Here is a 17,123-nt window from a genome sequence, read left to right as displayed (position 1 = left end):
GTGGGCAAGGCCTAGACCCCCAGTTCGACCCTCTACTACCCTAGGCGGACTGTGGGGTTCCCAGCTCCAAACCCCGCCCATCGAACCCAGCCTGGCCGGTAAAAGAGAGGAAGTGCGGTAACACCCACCCACTTGCGTCTTTTTCCTTTCCCGTTGGGCCGGCTGGTTGCCCGTCAACTCTATCTCTTAGCCGATTGGCTCGCTTCCTCCCGCGTTAGTGCCTGCCTCTCCCTGGCAGGAGCGTGAGTCACGCCAAACTGGGCGGAGAGTCGGCTGGCCTCTCTCCTTCGCTCGTCTGGGCGGCGGCGGCGGCGGCAAGTGGGGACGGGGCGGGTGGCGCATCACGGGCGCGGAGGCAGGAGGAGCAGTCTCATTGTTCCGGGAGCCGTCGCCACTGCAGGTCCCTCGGCTCGTTGGGCCCTGCCCCTCTCAGTCTTCCCCACCCCCCATAACTGCCCGCGGCTGTGAGGAGAAGCGTCTCCCGCGGAGGCAGCAGCTGCAGCATCATCTCTTCCCCGCCAGCAATGGAAGACATGGACCAGTCGCCAATGGTCTCCTCGTCCTCGGACAGCCCGCCCCGGCCTCAGCCCGCGTTCAAGTACCAGTTCGTGAAGGAGCCCGAGGACGAAGAGGAAGAGGAGGAGGAAGACGAGGACGAGGACGAGGACCTGGAGGAGCTAGAGGTGCTCGAGAGGAAGCCCGCCGCCGCGCTGTCGGCGGCCCCAGTGCCCGCCGCCGCCGCCACCCCGGCTGGCGCGCCCCTGCTGGACTTCGGCAATGACTTCGTGCCCCCGGCGCCCCGGGGGCCCCTGCCGGCAGCGCCCCTCGCCGCCCCGGAGCGGCAGCCGTCTTGGGACCCGAGCCCCGCGTCGTCGGCGGAGCCAGCGCCCTCCCTACCCTCCATTACCAAAACCTCGCCCTCCCACCTCTCTGAGGACGATGAGCCTCCAGCCCGGCCTCCCCCTCCTCCCCCGGCCGACGTGAGCCCTCAGGCGGAGCCCGCGTGGATCCCGGCCGCCCCTGCCCCCGCCGCGCCCCCCTCCACGCCGGCCGCGCCCAAACGCAGGGGCTCCTCCGGCTCAGTCGGTGAGTGCCGCGCCCTTCGCCTCGCGCCGCCCCTCGCGCCCCTCCCTCTTTTGTGCGCAGCCCCCAAAGCCTGCGCCCAGCCTTCCTCTCCGCCCGTAGGGGGCTTTGTCTGTGGACAAGGCGCCCCCGCTGGTGGGAGCCGCGGGGAGCAGGGTGGGGCGGTCGAGGAAGCCCGGGCGTGTTCTTTATTGTCCGTCTGGGTGTCGGGGAACAAGTGCACCCCGCCCGCTCCCAGGTTCTTCTCTCAGGTCTCCATTCCACCGCGTCCGGGAAGTTAGGAACCCACCCCTTGCAGGAGCTGGGTGTGTATCGAGGAACTAGGGGTGCGGATTCATCGGGCTGGCTCGGTTCCGGGGTGAGGATGGAAGGCCTTGGTGGCCTAATCTTTTGTTTGCCCGTCTGGGTTGCTCCTGGGGAAAAGACGCAGTTTTGCTGTTGGTCTTTGCCTGCATTCACCTCTGGCCCCCCTCCTCAACCCTCCCTCGGCTTGGGTGGCCCCATGCGCTTCATACCCCCACTCCCCCCTCTGGTCCAGTGGAGAACGTCCACTTTGACCCGACTGCAGTGAAGGGAGAGCGCCTCCAGTGGTGTGACTCGTGGAGAACTGGGGAGAGGAGTTCTGGCGAAGGCCTGCCACCGCCCAGCTTACCGGGTTGTGATGTGGCGTCTCCCCCCGCCTCCCGGCTTAACCGAGCCGGGGAAGTAGGACCTGGGCGTCGTGTTCCGAGGGGGCGCAGTGCTGCCAGGGCCTCTGCCGCAGGGTCAGGGGAATTGCTGTTAGGGTGGACAGGTTTAGCCTATTAAGCATCGTGATTGAATCGTAGAGAAAAAAGGAAAAGGCAAAATGGTTGACATTCCTAAAGAAGGGGAAACCTGTGGATTCCCTATCGGGAATAGGCCAGGTGAACTTGTGGCAGATTTGCCATGAGACTTAATGAAATGTTTTGAGACAGACGTTTTCGTTTATTGGTTAGAAATACTACTTCGTAGAAGTAATGTTTTAGGTCTGCAGAGACAAATCTGCATAGTCTGTGAATAGTTTTCAAATCTTTTCATTCACGAGCATCTGGTTGTGTGTTGTTGTTATTATTAGTGACATTGTTTTATTACCCTTTTCATCTTGGGAAACTTTATTTTGGAAGAGAAAAAATCAAGTTCGTTAGAGATTGAGAATTCATCTTATTAGACACGTTAATTAGCTCAATAACAAATAGCTTGTTACTTTTGGGACAAAGTGTCCCACTAGTAGTAGGATTTTTATGTATAAAAGGGCAAGAACCAAGAATCAGGTAGTGTAACAGCCTGCTGACAAATTGTCATAGCCTTGTAGGATTTTAGAAATGGTTCTTTTTCTAGAAAAAGGAACTCAGTGGGAGATCACAGAAGAATTTTTTTTTTCTTCAATTCACTCCTGCTCCACAGTGGGGAAAATAAGCCAATAGTGATGTTTCTGAGTAGCATTTTGATATTGACATACCCCCAAACATTACTCAAAACATTATTCACTACACTAAAGATATTAGAATCTGAGGAGTAACTCATATTTTCCTTTTTCTGGGTAAAAACACACATTTTAGAGAAACTGAGGTAGAAAAATATTAAATAATAAGAAATTTACAAATGATAAATTTAATGATTAAGAAAGGCATACTAATTTGTCATCTTGTATTCCTTCATGGAAACAAAGAAAAGAGTTCTGTTGTTTGAACCTTGGAGATTCAGGAGGTGACAGCATTCTCTTGGAATTTTGACTTTTGGAATACTAAGTTTGGAAGACAAAGGAGAAAGAATATTGCCTACTCAGCGACTCTATCTTTACATAGTTCCCTAATTCTGGATTGATGTTGCCTATTTGGAAAGTTTAGTTCCTTTAGTAAATACAGCAACATTATGATTTTGGGCACAGATAGTTAAGGCGTTTCACTGAGTCTAGGTTTCTTAACGAGTTCATTCATTCAACTGATTATTGATTACCTACAAAGAGGCACTATTCTAGGCTCTGAGCATATAGCAATAAGCAAGACACATGTGTTCCCCATGGGGGGAGTACAGATAATATGCACATAATTAAGGAAGGCACATTAGTGTTAAGTGTTATGAGGAAAATAAGCAGAATGGTGGTGTGGAAAATGACTGAGATGTGTGGGAGCCTTTTTAGGTAGGGTGGCACTGAGAGAGGCCTTTCTGAGGAGGGGAGATTTAAGCTGCAGGTGTAAAAAATTTCCAAGAAGCTCCTAGGAGGCAAAAGCCCTGAGGCAGTAATAAGCTTTGTATGTTTGAGAATCTAGTAAGAAGACTAGTGAGAAAAACTAGGGGGAGAGTGGTATAAGGTGAGCGTGGGGAGGTGGACTACACTTAGATCATTTGAGGTCTCTAACAGGCCATGGTAAAAAAATTTGCTTTTTAAAATATTGTTTATTTTAGAAATGTGCTCCTTAAATATTTATATTGGGATTTTGGAGCAGAAATGTAGTTTTGAAGACTTAGAGAAACTAAAAGGACTGATGTGAGTAAAGACAAAGAGCTGAGAAATGTGCAGAACATGGTTAGAAACATAGAGCAGTCTGACTGGAAGAGGATTTATGTTAGTGAATATGGTAGATCCCTGACAGTTGTGTATGTAACATTGTTGTCTACCCTATTTTTTGAGTAAACGCTGATTTCCCTTACTTGGTAAGTTGTAATTTTGCTGTTTGCTGTTGTGCTTGGAGCATCCCCATTGCAATGAAGTAACTGAAGTGAGACTGAAGCCTCTCCCCTGCTGACCATTTTTCATGGAGAAGCATTGGCTTCAGGTTAAAAAGGTGGTTGGTTAACCTAGGCTTTGAGGATATGCAAACATTCATAAAGGATGGCATTGAGCTGGTCTCTGGACGTGTTCTAAGCCAGTGTTAATTAAGATTGAAAATGTGTGGTAGATCTGGATTCTGAAGGGTGTTGAATGCCAAATTAAGGAATTAGGGTTTTATCATCCTGCTTTTATTCATGCTCTGCCATTCACAGTTGCCTTTGCTTTTGGCAATTTAAATAATGAAACAAAAAATGTTTTTGTTGTTGTTGTTTCCCAAATATAAAGTTATTTCATTGTTTTTCATCCTTCTGAATTACTGCTTTAGACATTGGGAAGCCACTGAAAATTATTGAACTGAGGCGTGGCATCATGAAAGCAGTGTTAGAAAAGTGAGTTGGTGACAATATTCAAGATAAGTTGGAAAGAAAAATAGGGGAACTATTTAGAAATCTTTCACAGTAGTTCTGAGAGAGGTGAGTAGAGCCTGAACTAGTTCAGTAGTAGTTCATTCAGTGGAAATGGAATACAGGGAGGAATATAAGAAACTCTAGGAAGCATGCTTTTTTTGGCTCTGAATCTCTGTTTTTATAGTTAGGTTAATAAGACGTTTTATGAAAGCAAAGTTGATAGGACTTGGAGGCCATGGATATAAATACAAAGAAAAGAATGTTGATGCTTATTAAATCAATTTCAGAGATTGTCCAAAGTTGTTTTTGCAGTGGAAGCTTGTATAGAATTGAATATTGCTCATAAGTATAGGTTATGGCTTAAGAATTAAAAATTATTAGTCTTTTACAAAGTCATTTATTATATGATTATTTATATCAGCTTAGGAGCACATATTAGAAATGTTAAAAGATTTTGAGTGATACATAGTTTAAATCTTAAGTATCAGTCCTTAACATAAAGTTCAAGTAAACAGTGATGTGACACTACCAGGAAGTAGTTGCCTCTAAAGAAAGGGATGTCATGCCATAATCCATTCCCCATCCTCTCTCCTCCTATTATAATCTAGAAAATGATAACAAGGAATGGAACTGATGAATTTAGAGATTCTGAATAATTCTCTTGTTAACCATTTCTAATTTTTTGACTAGGAATAACAGTTGGGAACAAGTGGTGTGCTCCTTAAGGATAAAGTGAATTACATTTCACATTGGTTCCTAGGAAGCTCAGTGTCAAATTTATAGTTCTTTTTAGTAACTCATGAGCTTCCTCAAATCCTTTTTAAAATGAAGTGATGAATATATATTGAACCTTTGATACATGTGTAATTATGTGGAATAGTATTTAGAAAACATGCTATTTGAGCACTGTATTTCTGTAAACTTGGAAGATTTGCTATGTTATATGAAACGTTTCCAAAAAGGAACATATTTTCTATTGTTCAGTAATTGACTCTGTTTTATGTGTAGTTATTTCATAATATACCTAAAAGCAGTTTATTTGAACCACTGCTGTTGCAAGGCCCCAATTTAAATGACACATTTTAAAGGTTCTTTGCTAGCCCAGGGTAAAAGTACCAACCAAATGGATAATAGTTCTTGATTTTTCCCTGGGACCTCTAAGTAGAAGTAAATGTTGGCAGATGAACTATTCTTATAGTACATTCTTTGAGACTTTTTGTTCCTGTTTCTAAATATAGACCCTAGAAGGTCCCTCTGGGGGTGGTAGCACCAGGGATGGGAACTGTAAGGGCAGAACCATAATTCATCAGCAGTGTTTAAATGGGTGAGTGTGACCTTTGTGGCTAGCTAATGTAGGACATAGGCATGCAAAATGGTAGGACCCAGCTCTGCGTATGCTAAGGTGTTCTCAGACCAATGGCCTCATCATTCTTCTCAACTCTAAAGGGGAATTGATAATTTCACATCTAAATTGATGGTTTTTTTGTTTCTTGGAATGGTGATTCTTAATTTTTAAGTTACTTTACTCATGTGTTCCCGTAACATTCTATTCTTACCTCATCATATGTATCATACTATATATATGGGAATGGTATGTTTACTCATTTCTGTTCACCAGACTATATGCTCCTTGAGGAAAGGGGCTGTATTACCTTTTTTCCTTGAGGAAAAGGACAGTATGACATTATATTTGCATTGCTGAGCACAGTGCCTTAGATGTGGCATAGGCACTCAGATATTTGTTGAATGAATATAATATTATAGATGAATCCTGATCTATATTCTGTATTGTTCTAGAATTACTGCAATATTTTCTCTCAAATAAAAATCCCAAGTCTTGGGACTTGCTTGGCGGTCCGGTGGTTAAGACTCTATGCTTCCACTGCAGGGGGCATGGGTTCCATTCCGTGGTCAGGGAAGTTCTGCATCGTGGTGTGGCCAAAAAGAAAAAAAAATCCCAACTCTTTTGAATTAAAGCATTAATTTATTTACATATACAAGGTATATGGATGTACCCTATTTTATTTAATCAGTCTCTTATTGATGGTTAATTAGGTTGTCTTTCAGCTTTTTCTGTTGTAAATAACATTGCTGTGAACACCTTTATATATACCTCTTTGCAAATACATGCATAGAAGTATATATATGTGTTGTAGGATATATGTGTTGTAGGATAAATTCATGTAAGTGGAATTATTGATCCAAAGGGTATATACATTGAAAATGTTGATAGATAATGCCAAACAATAGGTACTACTCCTACTCTTATAGTAGGAGCTGTAAGCTGCTAAATATTGGATTATCTTTTTAGCAGTCCCTGAGTCCTTTGCTTAGGTGGCCCTCTAGTTTAAAAAAAAACATTATTTCTTTAATGACTTGTTCTTATTACCATAGATGAAGAAGGCTTATAAAGTTTTGTTGTTCAAACAGATTTGGCAATAGTCTGGTTATATTGGTGGTCCCTTGGAAGTTCAATATTAAGAAAAAATTAGCACACTTTTTTTTTTTTTTTAACCAGGTTTAGGGCGGAGTATGGGGACAAAAAGATGAGTAGAGATCGTAGTTATGAGAGGTACATGTAAGAGATTAGGAAAGAATACAAGCCCCCACCCGTAAAGTATTTTCTGCTGTCTTAAAACCAGAGGACTCTTGTGGTTGTACTATAGGGCCAATTATATATTTATGTTCTGTCAGCTGCCTTTGTGAAAAGAGAAAAAAAATCGCTTGTTTTTTCCATCCCCAACTTTATAGACTGACTTGTAAATTTGACTAATTGGAAGGTGCCATTGTTAAATTTATTTATCTCGGTGTTCTGACAGCCCTAGGTGAAGCTCACCTAAAGCATTAAAAAATTTTTTTTAATCTACTGGAGTCTTTGGTTTCAGAAAAGAAGGGAATTTACTTGTTTAAAATTCTGTTCATCTTTGTTCTAAGGGGGTTTAAACCTATCATATAAATCTCTTTCACAAATAGCCTTTATAACTTTTCAGTCTCAACTAATCACCATCATTATTAAGTTATTGAGAGTTTTATTATTCTACCAAGTTCTCGATTCAGTTTGCTAATATTTTGTTAAAGAATTTTGCATGCCTGTGTAAGGAATATTTATCTGTATTTTTATTTTCTTGTAATAGCCTTGTCTGGTTTTGGTATTAGTGCATAAGTCTGTGAAACATTTTGAGAAGTGCTTGCTCTTCCTTAATTTGCTGAAAGAGTTTCATAAGCATCCTTCGATGTTTATAGAATTTACTAGTGAAGCCATCTGACCTTGGAGTTCTCTTTGTGGAGATGGTTTTAAATTATGGGTATTCTTTTTTTAAGTGATATAAGGCTATTCAGATTTTCTATTTCTGCTTGTGTCAGTTTTGGAAATGTATGCCTTTCAAGGAACTTGACTATTTCATCTTGATGAGTGGACATCCAGGAATTTGTGTCTAATTTATTGGCATAAACTTGTTCATAATATTCTCTTATTTTTTAGGATTTATAGTGATAGTCCCTCTTTTATTTCCAATACTTACTTTTCTCTTTTTCTTGATCATTTTAGGGATTATCAATTCTATTGATCTTTTCAAGGAACCAACTTTTGGTTTCATTGATTTTTCTCTGTAGTTTGCATGTTTCCTATATCATTGATTTCTGCTGTTATTTATTTTCTGTTACTTATTTGGGTTTAACTTGCTCTTTTTCTGGTTTCCTTAGGTGGAAGCTTTAAACTTTGAATTTAACCTTTTTTTCTAAAAGCATTTAGAGCTATAAATTTCTCTCTAAGCATTGCTTTAGCTGTATCCTGCAGATTTCCATTATCATTTGATTTAAATTATTCTTTAATTTTTCTTGTGATACATTCTTTGACCCATGAGTTATTTAGAATTGTGTGTTTAATTTCCAAACATTAGGGCATTTTCCAGAATTCTATTTTATTGATTTCATTTTAATTCATGTGGTCAAAGAACATACGCTGCATGATTTCAATCCTTTTAAATTTATTGAGATTTGCTTTATAGACCAGGAAATGGCTTATCTTGGTGTATGTTCCATGTGTACTTGAGAAGGATGTATATTTTGTTGTTGGTTGTAGTGCTCTATAAAAGTCAGTTCATTGGAGTGTTGTCTAATCATCTATATCCTTGTTTATTGAGTGTGTGTGTTATGTGCATGTGTGTCCAGTCTATCAATTAACTGAGAGTTGAGTGTTAAATTTTTTAAATAATATTTGTAGATTTGTCCTTGTCTCTCTTTAGTTTTTGCTTCATGTACTTCCATTACACCTTTCCCATATACCTTTAGTGTTGTTATATCTATTTAGTGTTATGTCTGATTACTCCTTTTTCATTATCAAATGCCCCTCTTTACCTCTGGTAATCTCAAGATAATACTCCTTGTGTTTGAATCTACTTTTGCTCGACATTTGTATAGCCATTCCAGATTTTGTAGGATAAGTGCTTGGATCATATATCCTTTTACATTCTTTTACTTTTAATCTACCTGTGTTTTTATGTTTAAAGTGTGTGTCCTGTTAAGTGGCACATAGTAGGGTTTTTATCTAGCCTGAAAACCTCTGCCTTTTAATTGGGGCCGTTTACTACATTCAGTGTAATTTTTTTTTTTTTTTTTTTTTTGGCCATACGCGGGCCTGTCACTGTTGTGGCCTCTCCCGTTGCAGAGCACAGGCTCCGGGCGCGCAGGCTCAGCGGCCATGGCTCATGGGCCCAGCCGCCCCACGGCATGCGGGATCCTCCCGGACCGGGGCACGAACCCGTGTCCCCTGCATCGGCAGGCGGATTCTCAACCACTGCGCTACCAGGGAAGCCCCCAGTGTAATTATTAATATGATTCACTTAAGTCTATTTAAGTCTGTGGCATGTGGGATCCTCCATTGCGGTGCGTGGGCTTCTCTCTAGTTGTGGCGTGTGGGTTTAGTTGCCCCACAGCATGTGGGATCTTAGTTCCCCCACCAGGGATTGAACCAGCGTCCCCTGCATTGTAAGATGGATTCTTAACCACTGGACCACCAGGGAAGTCCCCATTTAAGTCTCTTTTCTCTTTGTCCCATCTGCTTCTGTTTTTTTTGTACTTCTACATATTCCTTCCATCCTTTGTGCTTTTATTGTCTTACATTTTACTTCTACATATATTATTATATATTGTAATTATTTAAGCTTCAAAAGTCAGTTTTTTTTTTATTCCTAGGTATTTTATTCTTTTTGTTGCAGTGGTAAATGGGAGTGCTTCCTTAATTTCTCTTTCAGATTTTTCATCGTTAGTGTATAGGAATGCCAGAGATTTCTGTGCATTAATTTTGTATCCTGCTACTTTACCAAATTCATTGATTAGCTCTAGTAGTTTTCTAGTAGCATCTTTAGGATTCTCTATGTATATTATGTCATCTGCAAATAGTGACAGTTTTGCTTCTTTCCAAATTTGTATACCTTCAAAAGTCAACTATTCTTGAAGGAAATTAAGGTATGAGAATACTTTATATCTACTCATATATTTACCATTTCTTTAAAGAACTTAGGGAATGAGAATATTTTGTATCTACACATACATTTGCCATTTCTGCCCTTCATTCCTTCATGAAGATTTGGGTTTCTATCAGGCATCTTTTTCCTTCATTATGAAGAACTTCATTTAACATTTCTTATTGTGCAGGTCCCTTGGTGATGATTTCTTTCAGCTTTTGTTTTCAGCTTTTGTTTGTCTGTTAATATCTTAATTGAGCTTTACTTTTGAAGGATTTTTTTGATGAATACAGTCAATTTTGTTATTTGTGGTGGTTATGGTCTATAAAGTCACAGAAAATACTGAATTAGCAGATACTGAATCATTGTCCCTAGGGGAAATACAGGGTTAGGTTCCTGTGAACCTTTAGTCATAACATTTTTGTTACTCGTCAGTATATAACTTTGTTTTAAGTGTGTTTCTATTTAAAGAAACACATTATTTGATATATATTGTAGACTCATTAACATTGAACTCATGGCTAACAGAACTATAACTCATGTCTGAATGAACCTTATCTAACACACGTGTTTCCTCTGTAAGGTACATCATAGCCTTCTTGCTGTTAAGAACACTAGACAGCACTTCAGCATTGTGCTTAGGGGCCATATCAGAATACCAACAGAAAGCACAGAAATGCAAACAGTAGGGCAGTAAATAGACTGCTAAAAGAATACTTGTTTACTGTATGTGAGCTGAAACAAGAAGGAATAGGGTTGCCTTGTTTGACCTCACCTGGCAACATATGTTGGGGGACTGGAATGTATGGCTATTCTGCATGTGCCTGCTGCTGTAAGTACTGATTTTGGGTTTATCAATTTAGTGAGTAGGCCAGTTGGCAAATTAAGGAATCGGATTATGAGGGTTGACTGCATGCAATTCTAGGTTTGCAGTTTTTTTCATCATTTTAAAGAATGTTTTATTATCTTTTGGATTGCGTTGTTTTCAGTGAGAGGTCAGGTCATTCTTATTGTTTACCTGCCTTTTCCCTCTGTTTTTAAGATTTTTCTCTGTCTTTGGTTTTCAGCAGTTTGGCCTCTACAGTGTAGTTCTTTGTGGTTTTGTGTTTATCCTGCTTGTGGTTCATTGAGCTTCTTGGATCTGTGGGCTGGTATTTTCTATCACTATTTTCAAATTTTAGGCCGTTATATCTTAAAACTTTTTTTTCCTGTTTCAGTCATTATTGTCTTTGGGGGGACTCCAGTTATGTATGCATTAACTGCTTGATTATCTCATAGGTCATTGAGACTGTTCATTTTTTCCCCCAGCTTTTTGTTCTTCATGCTGTGCTTCAGTTTGGATATTTTCTCTCTGTTGCTCTTTAAGTTTATTGATCTTTTCTTCTCCATTGTCCAATCTACTTTTAAGCTCATCTGGTGAAATTTTCTTTAGATTAATGTACTTTTCAGTTACAGCATTTCCATTTGGTTCTTTTTCTAGCCCATGTTTTTCTACCAAGACTCTCTGTTCACTCATTATGTCTATCTTTTACTGTACATACTTAGGAATTTTTAAAAGCTGTTTAAATTTCCATTTTAATATTCATTAATCCAACATTTACACTATTTCTTTTTGTTTATATAGGCTGTTTTTTCTTATTTATGCTCAAATTTTCTTCTTTTCATGTCCAGTAGTTTTTTATTTTATACTGCTTGTCATGGATGTGGTGATAGTTTTGTTCTGGAAGGCAATTGATTTGCTGGCAAATCACCTTGATCTTTTTTAAGTCTTGATTTTAAAGTTAGGGTGGGTCTAGAGCAGTGGCTGGCTGACTTTTTCTTTAAGGGCAAAGTAGTAAATATTTTAGGCTTGTGGGTCATACAGGTTCTATCTAACTACTCATGTTTGCCATTATAATGCAGAAGTAGCCATAGACAATACATCACATGAATGGACATGACTTTCTCCCAATACAACTTTGGCCCATGAGCCATGTTTTGCTGACTCTTGGTCTAGAGTATCCCTTACTTTAGGGTTATAGTAGTCCCACTCTTAAGGTGTACCTTTTCTGGAATCTCACTTTTATGCTTGGGGTGTTTATGAGATCTCTCCACTCTGACTGGCCAGAACTTTAGGTCAGGTCTTCCAGAACAGTCTGGCCTCCAGAATATCCATTCAGCTCACAACTCTATCATAGATTTGTCTGCTGGGTCTTGGTAAGTCTTGTGATCTATATGTGCAGCATTGTATTCAGCCAAATGTTTAAAGGGAACATCTATCTAGATTTCTGGAGCACCTTTTCTTTGAAGCTTTCCTTTGTATGTCACCCTGCCCCACAAATCCCAGACAACTCAACAGCTTCCTCTGCTCAGCAAGAGCGCAGTATCCTTGGGCTCCTCTGCCATGTGCTGTTGACAGAAAGTGCTTTCAGATGGAAAGCCAGGGCATTCCTCTGGTGTGCTTCCCTCTTCTCAGGAATTACACTTCTGCCTGTGGTCCAGTGTCTCAGGACAGTTGCTTCATATATTTTGCCCAGTTTTATAGTTGTTTATGTTGGAAGGGTTAGTGTGATAAAATTACTTTCATGGCTAGAAGCAGAGGTTCTTCTCTATGATTTTAAAGTGCAGTTTATTTTTCTTGTTTTATAAATTAGATATGATTTTACTGACCACTTACTTTTTTTTTAAAAGTTTTATTTATTTATTTATTTACGTTTGGCTACGTTGGGTCTTTGTTGCTGCGTGTGGGCTTTCTCTAGTTGCGGCGAGCGGGTGCTACTCTTCGTTGTGGTGCGCGGGCTTCTCATTGCGGTGGCTTTTCTTGTTGCAGAGCATGGGCTCTAGGCACGCGGGCTTCAGTAGTTGTGGCTTGCGGGCTCTAGAGCACAGGCTCAGTAGTTGTGGCCCATGGGCTTAGTTGCCTCGGGGCATGTGGGATCTTCCCGGACCAGGGCTGGAACCCGTGTCCCCTGCATTGGCAGGCGGACTCTTAACCACAGCGCCACCAGGGAAGCCCTGACCACTTATACTTTTGGTTGATAAACAGGTTTTGAAATGAACGTGTCAAGGAAAATACTCAGTATAAGAGTGTGTGGACATTGGTGAGATTGTGATAGCATATATATATTTTTTGAATTGACCAGTAATAAATTCAAAACTGATAATGCCATTTTTACTTTCTTGAAAAGTGATTTACTAAAAAAAAAAAAAATTTCTCCAGTGAACTTTAATTTTGCAACTGATTCTTGTGTGGTGGAAGTAATTAGCGTTCACAGTTTGTAGCCCTGAGGCAGTTAATCGAAACTTATATTCTAGTTTTAGGCTTAGGTAAGGAAAAGAATCTAGCATTAGGGCCAACATGAGGAATAGATCATTTGGAAGTCTTTCATACTGTCATTATAAGCAGTTCAGTGATTCTATTCATTTTACTGAGGGTAATAAGGAAATAAATATATATATATGATTATAGTTTAAATTATTTTCTAGCTTTGTCATTAACTAAGCTATGTGACTTTCAATAAGTTGCTTTATTCTCTGAGCTTAGGTACCTGGAAATGTAGAAGATTAACAAAAATAAGGTAAGAATGAGTAGATTTTACAGAGAGAGTTAGGCTGAATATGGTGAATTTGAGCATTAGTGGATGTCAGCATTCATATGCAAGAGGGGGAAGCATGGGTTTGGTTAGGAAGAAGTTTATTTTGTTAGCATAGATGACATGTAAGGAGATGTTGAGATAAGCTTAGACAGTTAAATTGGGGCCATATAGTGCAGGGCCTTATATATCTGACTAAGAATTTTTGGTGTAATTCAGTATGTAACTGGGAGCTTTTAAATGTTTTCGAGCAAGAAAAATGTATAGACTTGTCCTTTGATGGCTGTAGAGGAGAGACGTAATAGAGTTCTGGCTTCCCTTTTGCCTATTTAGTGAAAACTTGTTTTTTTTTTTTGTAATATGACATTATGTTTTTACTTAGTGTGGATATATATAATTAAGTCCTTAATATTTATTGTTTCTTCTGGCTGTCTGTTCAAATAGTACAAATGAGATTGATGATTAAGGTTTTAATTTCATTCAGTAGTTAGAATTTGGCATTATGAGTAGATCATAGAAAGAAGGGGAGTTGTTTACCGTTTTTGTAAGCCCAGTAATGTAAGTGTATGTGTAACATATCTCAGTAATTCAGAACATTTTATTTTTTACTTAATATAGCATCCCTTATTATAAAATAGTTTATTCACTTGTGAAAGTGAGGGTCTTGCAGAAAAAGGAAGATGAAAATCAGTAATTCTTTTTCAGAACAGGAAATAGATAATTTTTAGGTGTTTTAGCCTTAGAATTTGGTAGCTTTTGTGATATATAAGTATTGTTGATCAAAATTTTCTTTTGACATCGTTAATTTTATTAGTCATTTTCAAATTCTAAATTTATATAGTAAAGTCTAGAAAAGAAGTACTGCAGAGCAGTTAAAAGAAAGAGCATGGACTGGTAAACTATGGATTCAGTCTCAGATCCATCACTTTTTTTAGTTTTGTGACTCTGGGGAAGTTACTTAGCCTTTTTATGCCTCTGTTTCCTCATCTGTGAAATCAAGATAACAGTAGTACCTATTTTACAGGGTGGTTTTGAGTATTAAAAGACCATGTGGGGCTTCCCTGGTGGCGCAGTGGTTGAGAGTCTGCCTGCCGTTGCAGGGGACACGGGTTCGTGCCCCGGTCCGGGAAGATCCCACATGCCGCGGAGCGGCTAGGCCCGTGAGCCATGGCTGCTGAGCCTGCGCATCCGGAGCCTCCGCAACGAGAGAGGCCACACCAGTGAGAGGCCCGCATACAGCAAAAAAAAAAAAAAAAAAAAGACCATGTGAAATCAACGTGCCTGGCCATCGTTAACATCTCTATAAATGTTGTTATATGGTGAAGTAAAAGCAAACAATCAGTCAAATATTTTGGATAATTACAGGGTATTTGCTGGGTGACTGTTTTTCTTGTTTCAGGAGCTCAAATTTATGGGGCTGATAAAGTTGGAATACGTAATTTATTATTGCACTCGTGCATAGGATACAGCACATGAACTTGGGAGTTAGACCTATTCAAATCCTGGCTCTCTGGCCTCCTAGCTCTGTGACTTAGGACAAATTGTTTCTTTTTTCCCCTTCCCTCCCTCACAACATTTTGAGGTAGTTACTCTTATTTGGCAAATGAGGAAATGAAGCACAGAAAGGCTAAGTAGTAACTTTCTCAGGGTTACACATTTATATTGTGTAATATGTGATGGATCTGGGGTTTGGACCCAGGCAGTTTGATCCCATGATTCATGATGGGCCTTAGTAGGAGTCCCTGAGCAACTCTCTTCTTCTTGAAGGCAAAATGGTAATGACCTCTTCTGGATTTTTTTCTAAGTGCTTTTAGAAATGGAATACTTGTTTTGTGGCTAATTTTGGATTGAGTCTCATTTTACAAAATGAGGATTTTTTTTTTTTTTGGGAATTTGTGAATATTTCAACTACCAATTTATAAACTTTCTCACTTGACCAAGTGTCAGAATATAGTTTTTATTATAAGAGATATTCTGGTATTAGATACGCATAAGGATATATTTTTAAAAAATACTTCAAAATTTTGGCACAGTTTTAGATATAGTTTGGTTTCCCTCTGATTTTAACATGTTTCTAGTTCACTTTACAAGTAAACTGTCTCTAAATTAGTTGGCTTTTAACTATATTGTCTAGATGAAAAAGACAACCATTTAGTTAAGAATTTGCTTCCTTTTATTTGGGTGGAGCAGCTGTGTAATTATTTGGTTCTGCTCTTTGACCCCCAAATCTCCGTTTGTACATCATTATAATTCATTATTTTAGCTGAAAGGAATTTTCAAATTGTCATTTTACAAACGAGAACTGTGTAATTTAACTAAGATTACATAACAAGTCATCTTTAAAAAGTGTGTACACATATGTGTACATTTTATAAAATGTCATAAGGCAGTGTGTCTTACTGGTTTGGATGAGTGGCCCATTCAACCTGTTGTTCTAGGTTATAGGAGACTCTTTTAAATGGATTTCCCCTCACCACCCCATCTAAGAATCCTTTAGATATGACATCATACCTAGTATGAATTTAAAATTTATGTGACATTATGAATTTAACTCTCCTACTCATCAAAAGGAATACCCTTGGAAGACAAGTTCCATGTTCATGATAGCCACATCTGTGATTTCTTTTTTTTTTTTCTATTAATCAGCCTTGTCTAGCTTGTTCTTCCAGATAGAAGTGTCCAAATTTATTAGGTCCTCTACACTAAAGGAATACCTCCTGTCATCTCTCAGACTGTTTCACATTGTCTTTTGCTAGAGCCCTTTCTCTAGTATAAACCACAGAAGATCTTTAGCTCAAGATCTCCCAACTGCAGGTATAAAATGACATTGTACAAGGTTAATATACCAGTATATAGTGTATTAGTTGACTTGGGCTTCTATACCAAAATACCATAGACTAGGTGGCTTAAACAACAGAAATTTATTTCTTACAGTTCTGAAGGCTGGGAAGTCTAAGATCAAAATGTGGGCAAGTTAGGTTTCATTCTGAGGCCTCTTTTCTTGGCTTATAGGTTGCTGCCTTCTGTGTGCTCACGTGACCTCTTCCTGTGACCATGCTCCCACCCTCATGACCTCATATATTCCTAATTACTTCCGAAAGGCCCCATCTCCAAACACAACACATTGAACCTTAGGGCTTGAACATAATGAATTTTAGGGGAAACACAAACATTCAATTTATAACATACAGCATATATTGGTTAAGAAAGTGAGCTCTGGAGTTGAATTGTCTGAGTCTCACTACTTAATCTATTGAGTGAGTTACTTGTCTATCACTCTTTTTTTTTTTAATCTGTTAAATGAGATATTAACAGCAACACTTGTAACATTAGAGTTGTAAGGAGTAAAATGAGTTCTTGCATCATGTAAATCACTTAGAATAACAAGTAGAGAATATGCATGATTTTCTGAAAGTGTTCTAAATTGAACATATACCAATAAAAAAAGATAAGAAGATTAGTATATTCAAGCCACTTTGGTTCATGCAGTTTCTTTAACATAAACATGTTTTTGCCTCTTGAAAAATGATAGGTTCTATAGATATCATTTAATCAATTTTATAATATATATTATAATTTAATCTGGGTTAATGGTACTACTTTTTCCTTTCCATCATGGCTTTTTCTCTGTAGATAAAGTTTTGTGTTAACTCATTACAAACTGAACCCCTTGCTTGTTCCTCTTTAGTCTCTTTCCAACTCTGTCTTTATTTCTGCTGAGGTTATATTCTATTTGTTTTTCAGATGAGACACTTTTTGCTCTTCCTGCTGCATCTGAGCCTGTGATACACTCCTCTGCAGG

The 17,123-nt window shown here is 39.4% G+C and overlaps 1 protein-coding gene across 3 annotated transcripts in view; it reads left to right on the top strand.

The window, feature by feature from the left end:
• Positions 1 to 216: 216 nt before the first annotated feature.
• RTN4 (reticulon 4) overlaps positions 217 to 17,123 on the top strand; it is a 66,555-nt gene continuing 49,648 nt past the window's right edge. Inside the window, exons 1-2 of one of the 3 annotated variants that reach the window (XM_027131680.1) lie at positions 217 to 1,086; positions 17,066 to 17,122. In XM_027131680.1, the coding sequence (XP_026987481.1) occupies positions 525 to 1,086; positions 17,066 to 17,122 (619 nt within the window). In that variant the 5' untranslated portion in view covers positions 217 to 524. The remainder of the gene's footprint in view (positions 1,087 to 17,065; position 17,123) is intronic. The other 2 variants (XM_027131683.1, XM_027131681.1) reach the window with 2 other exon arrangements.

This window comes from Aethalodelphis obliquidens, unplaced genomic scaffold (genome assembly GCF_003676395.1).
Source record: "Aethalodelphis obliquidens isolate GAN/ISIS:26980383/991018 unplaced genomic scaffold, ASM367639v1 scaffold40, whole genome shotgun sequence".
In the NCBI taxonomy this organism is placed as follows: domain Eukaryota; kingdom Metazoa; phylum Chordata; class Mammalia; order Artiodactyla; family Delphinidae; genus Aethalodelphis; species Aethalodelphis obliquidens.
This window is presented reverse-complemented; position numbering and strand designations above follow the sequence as displayed.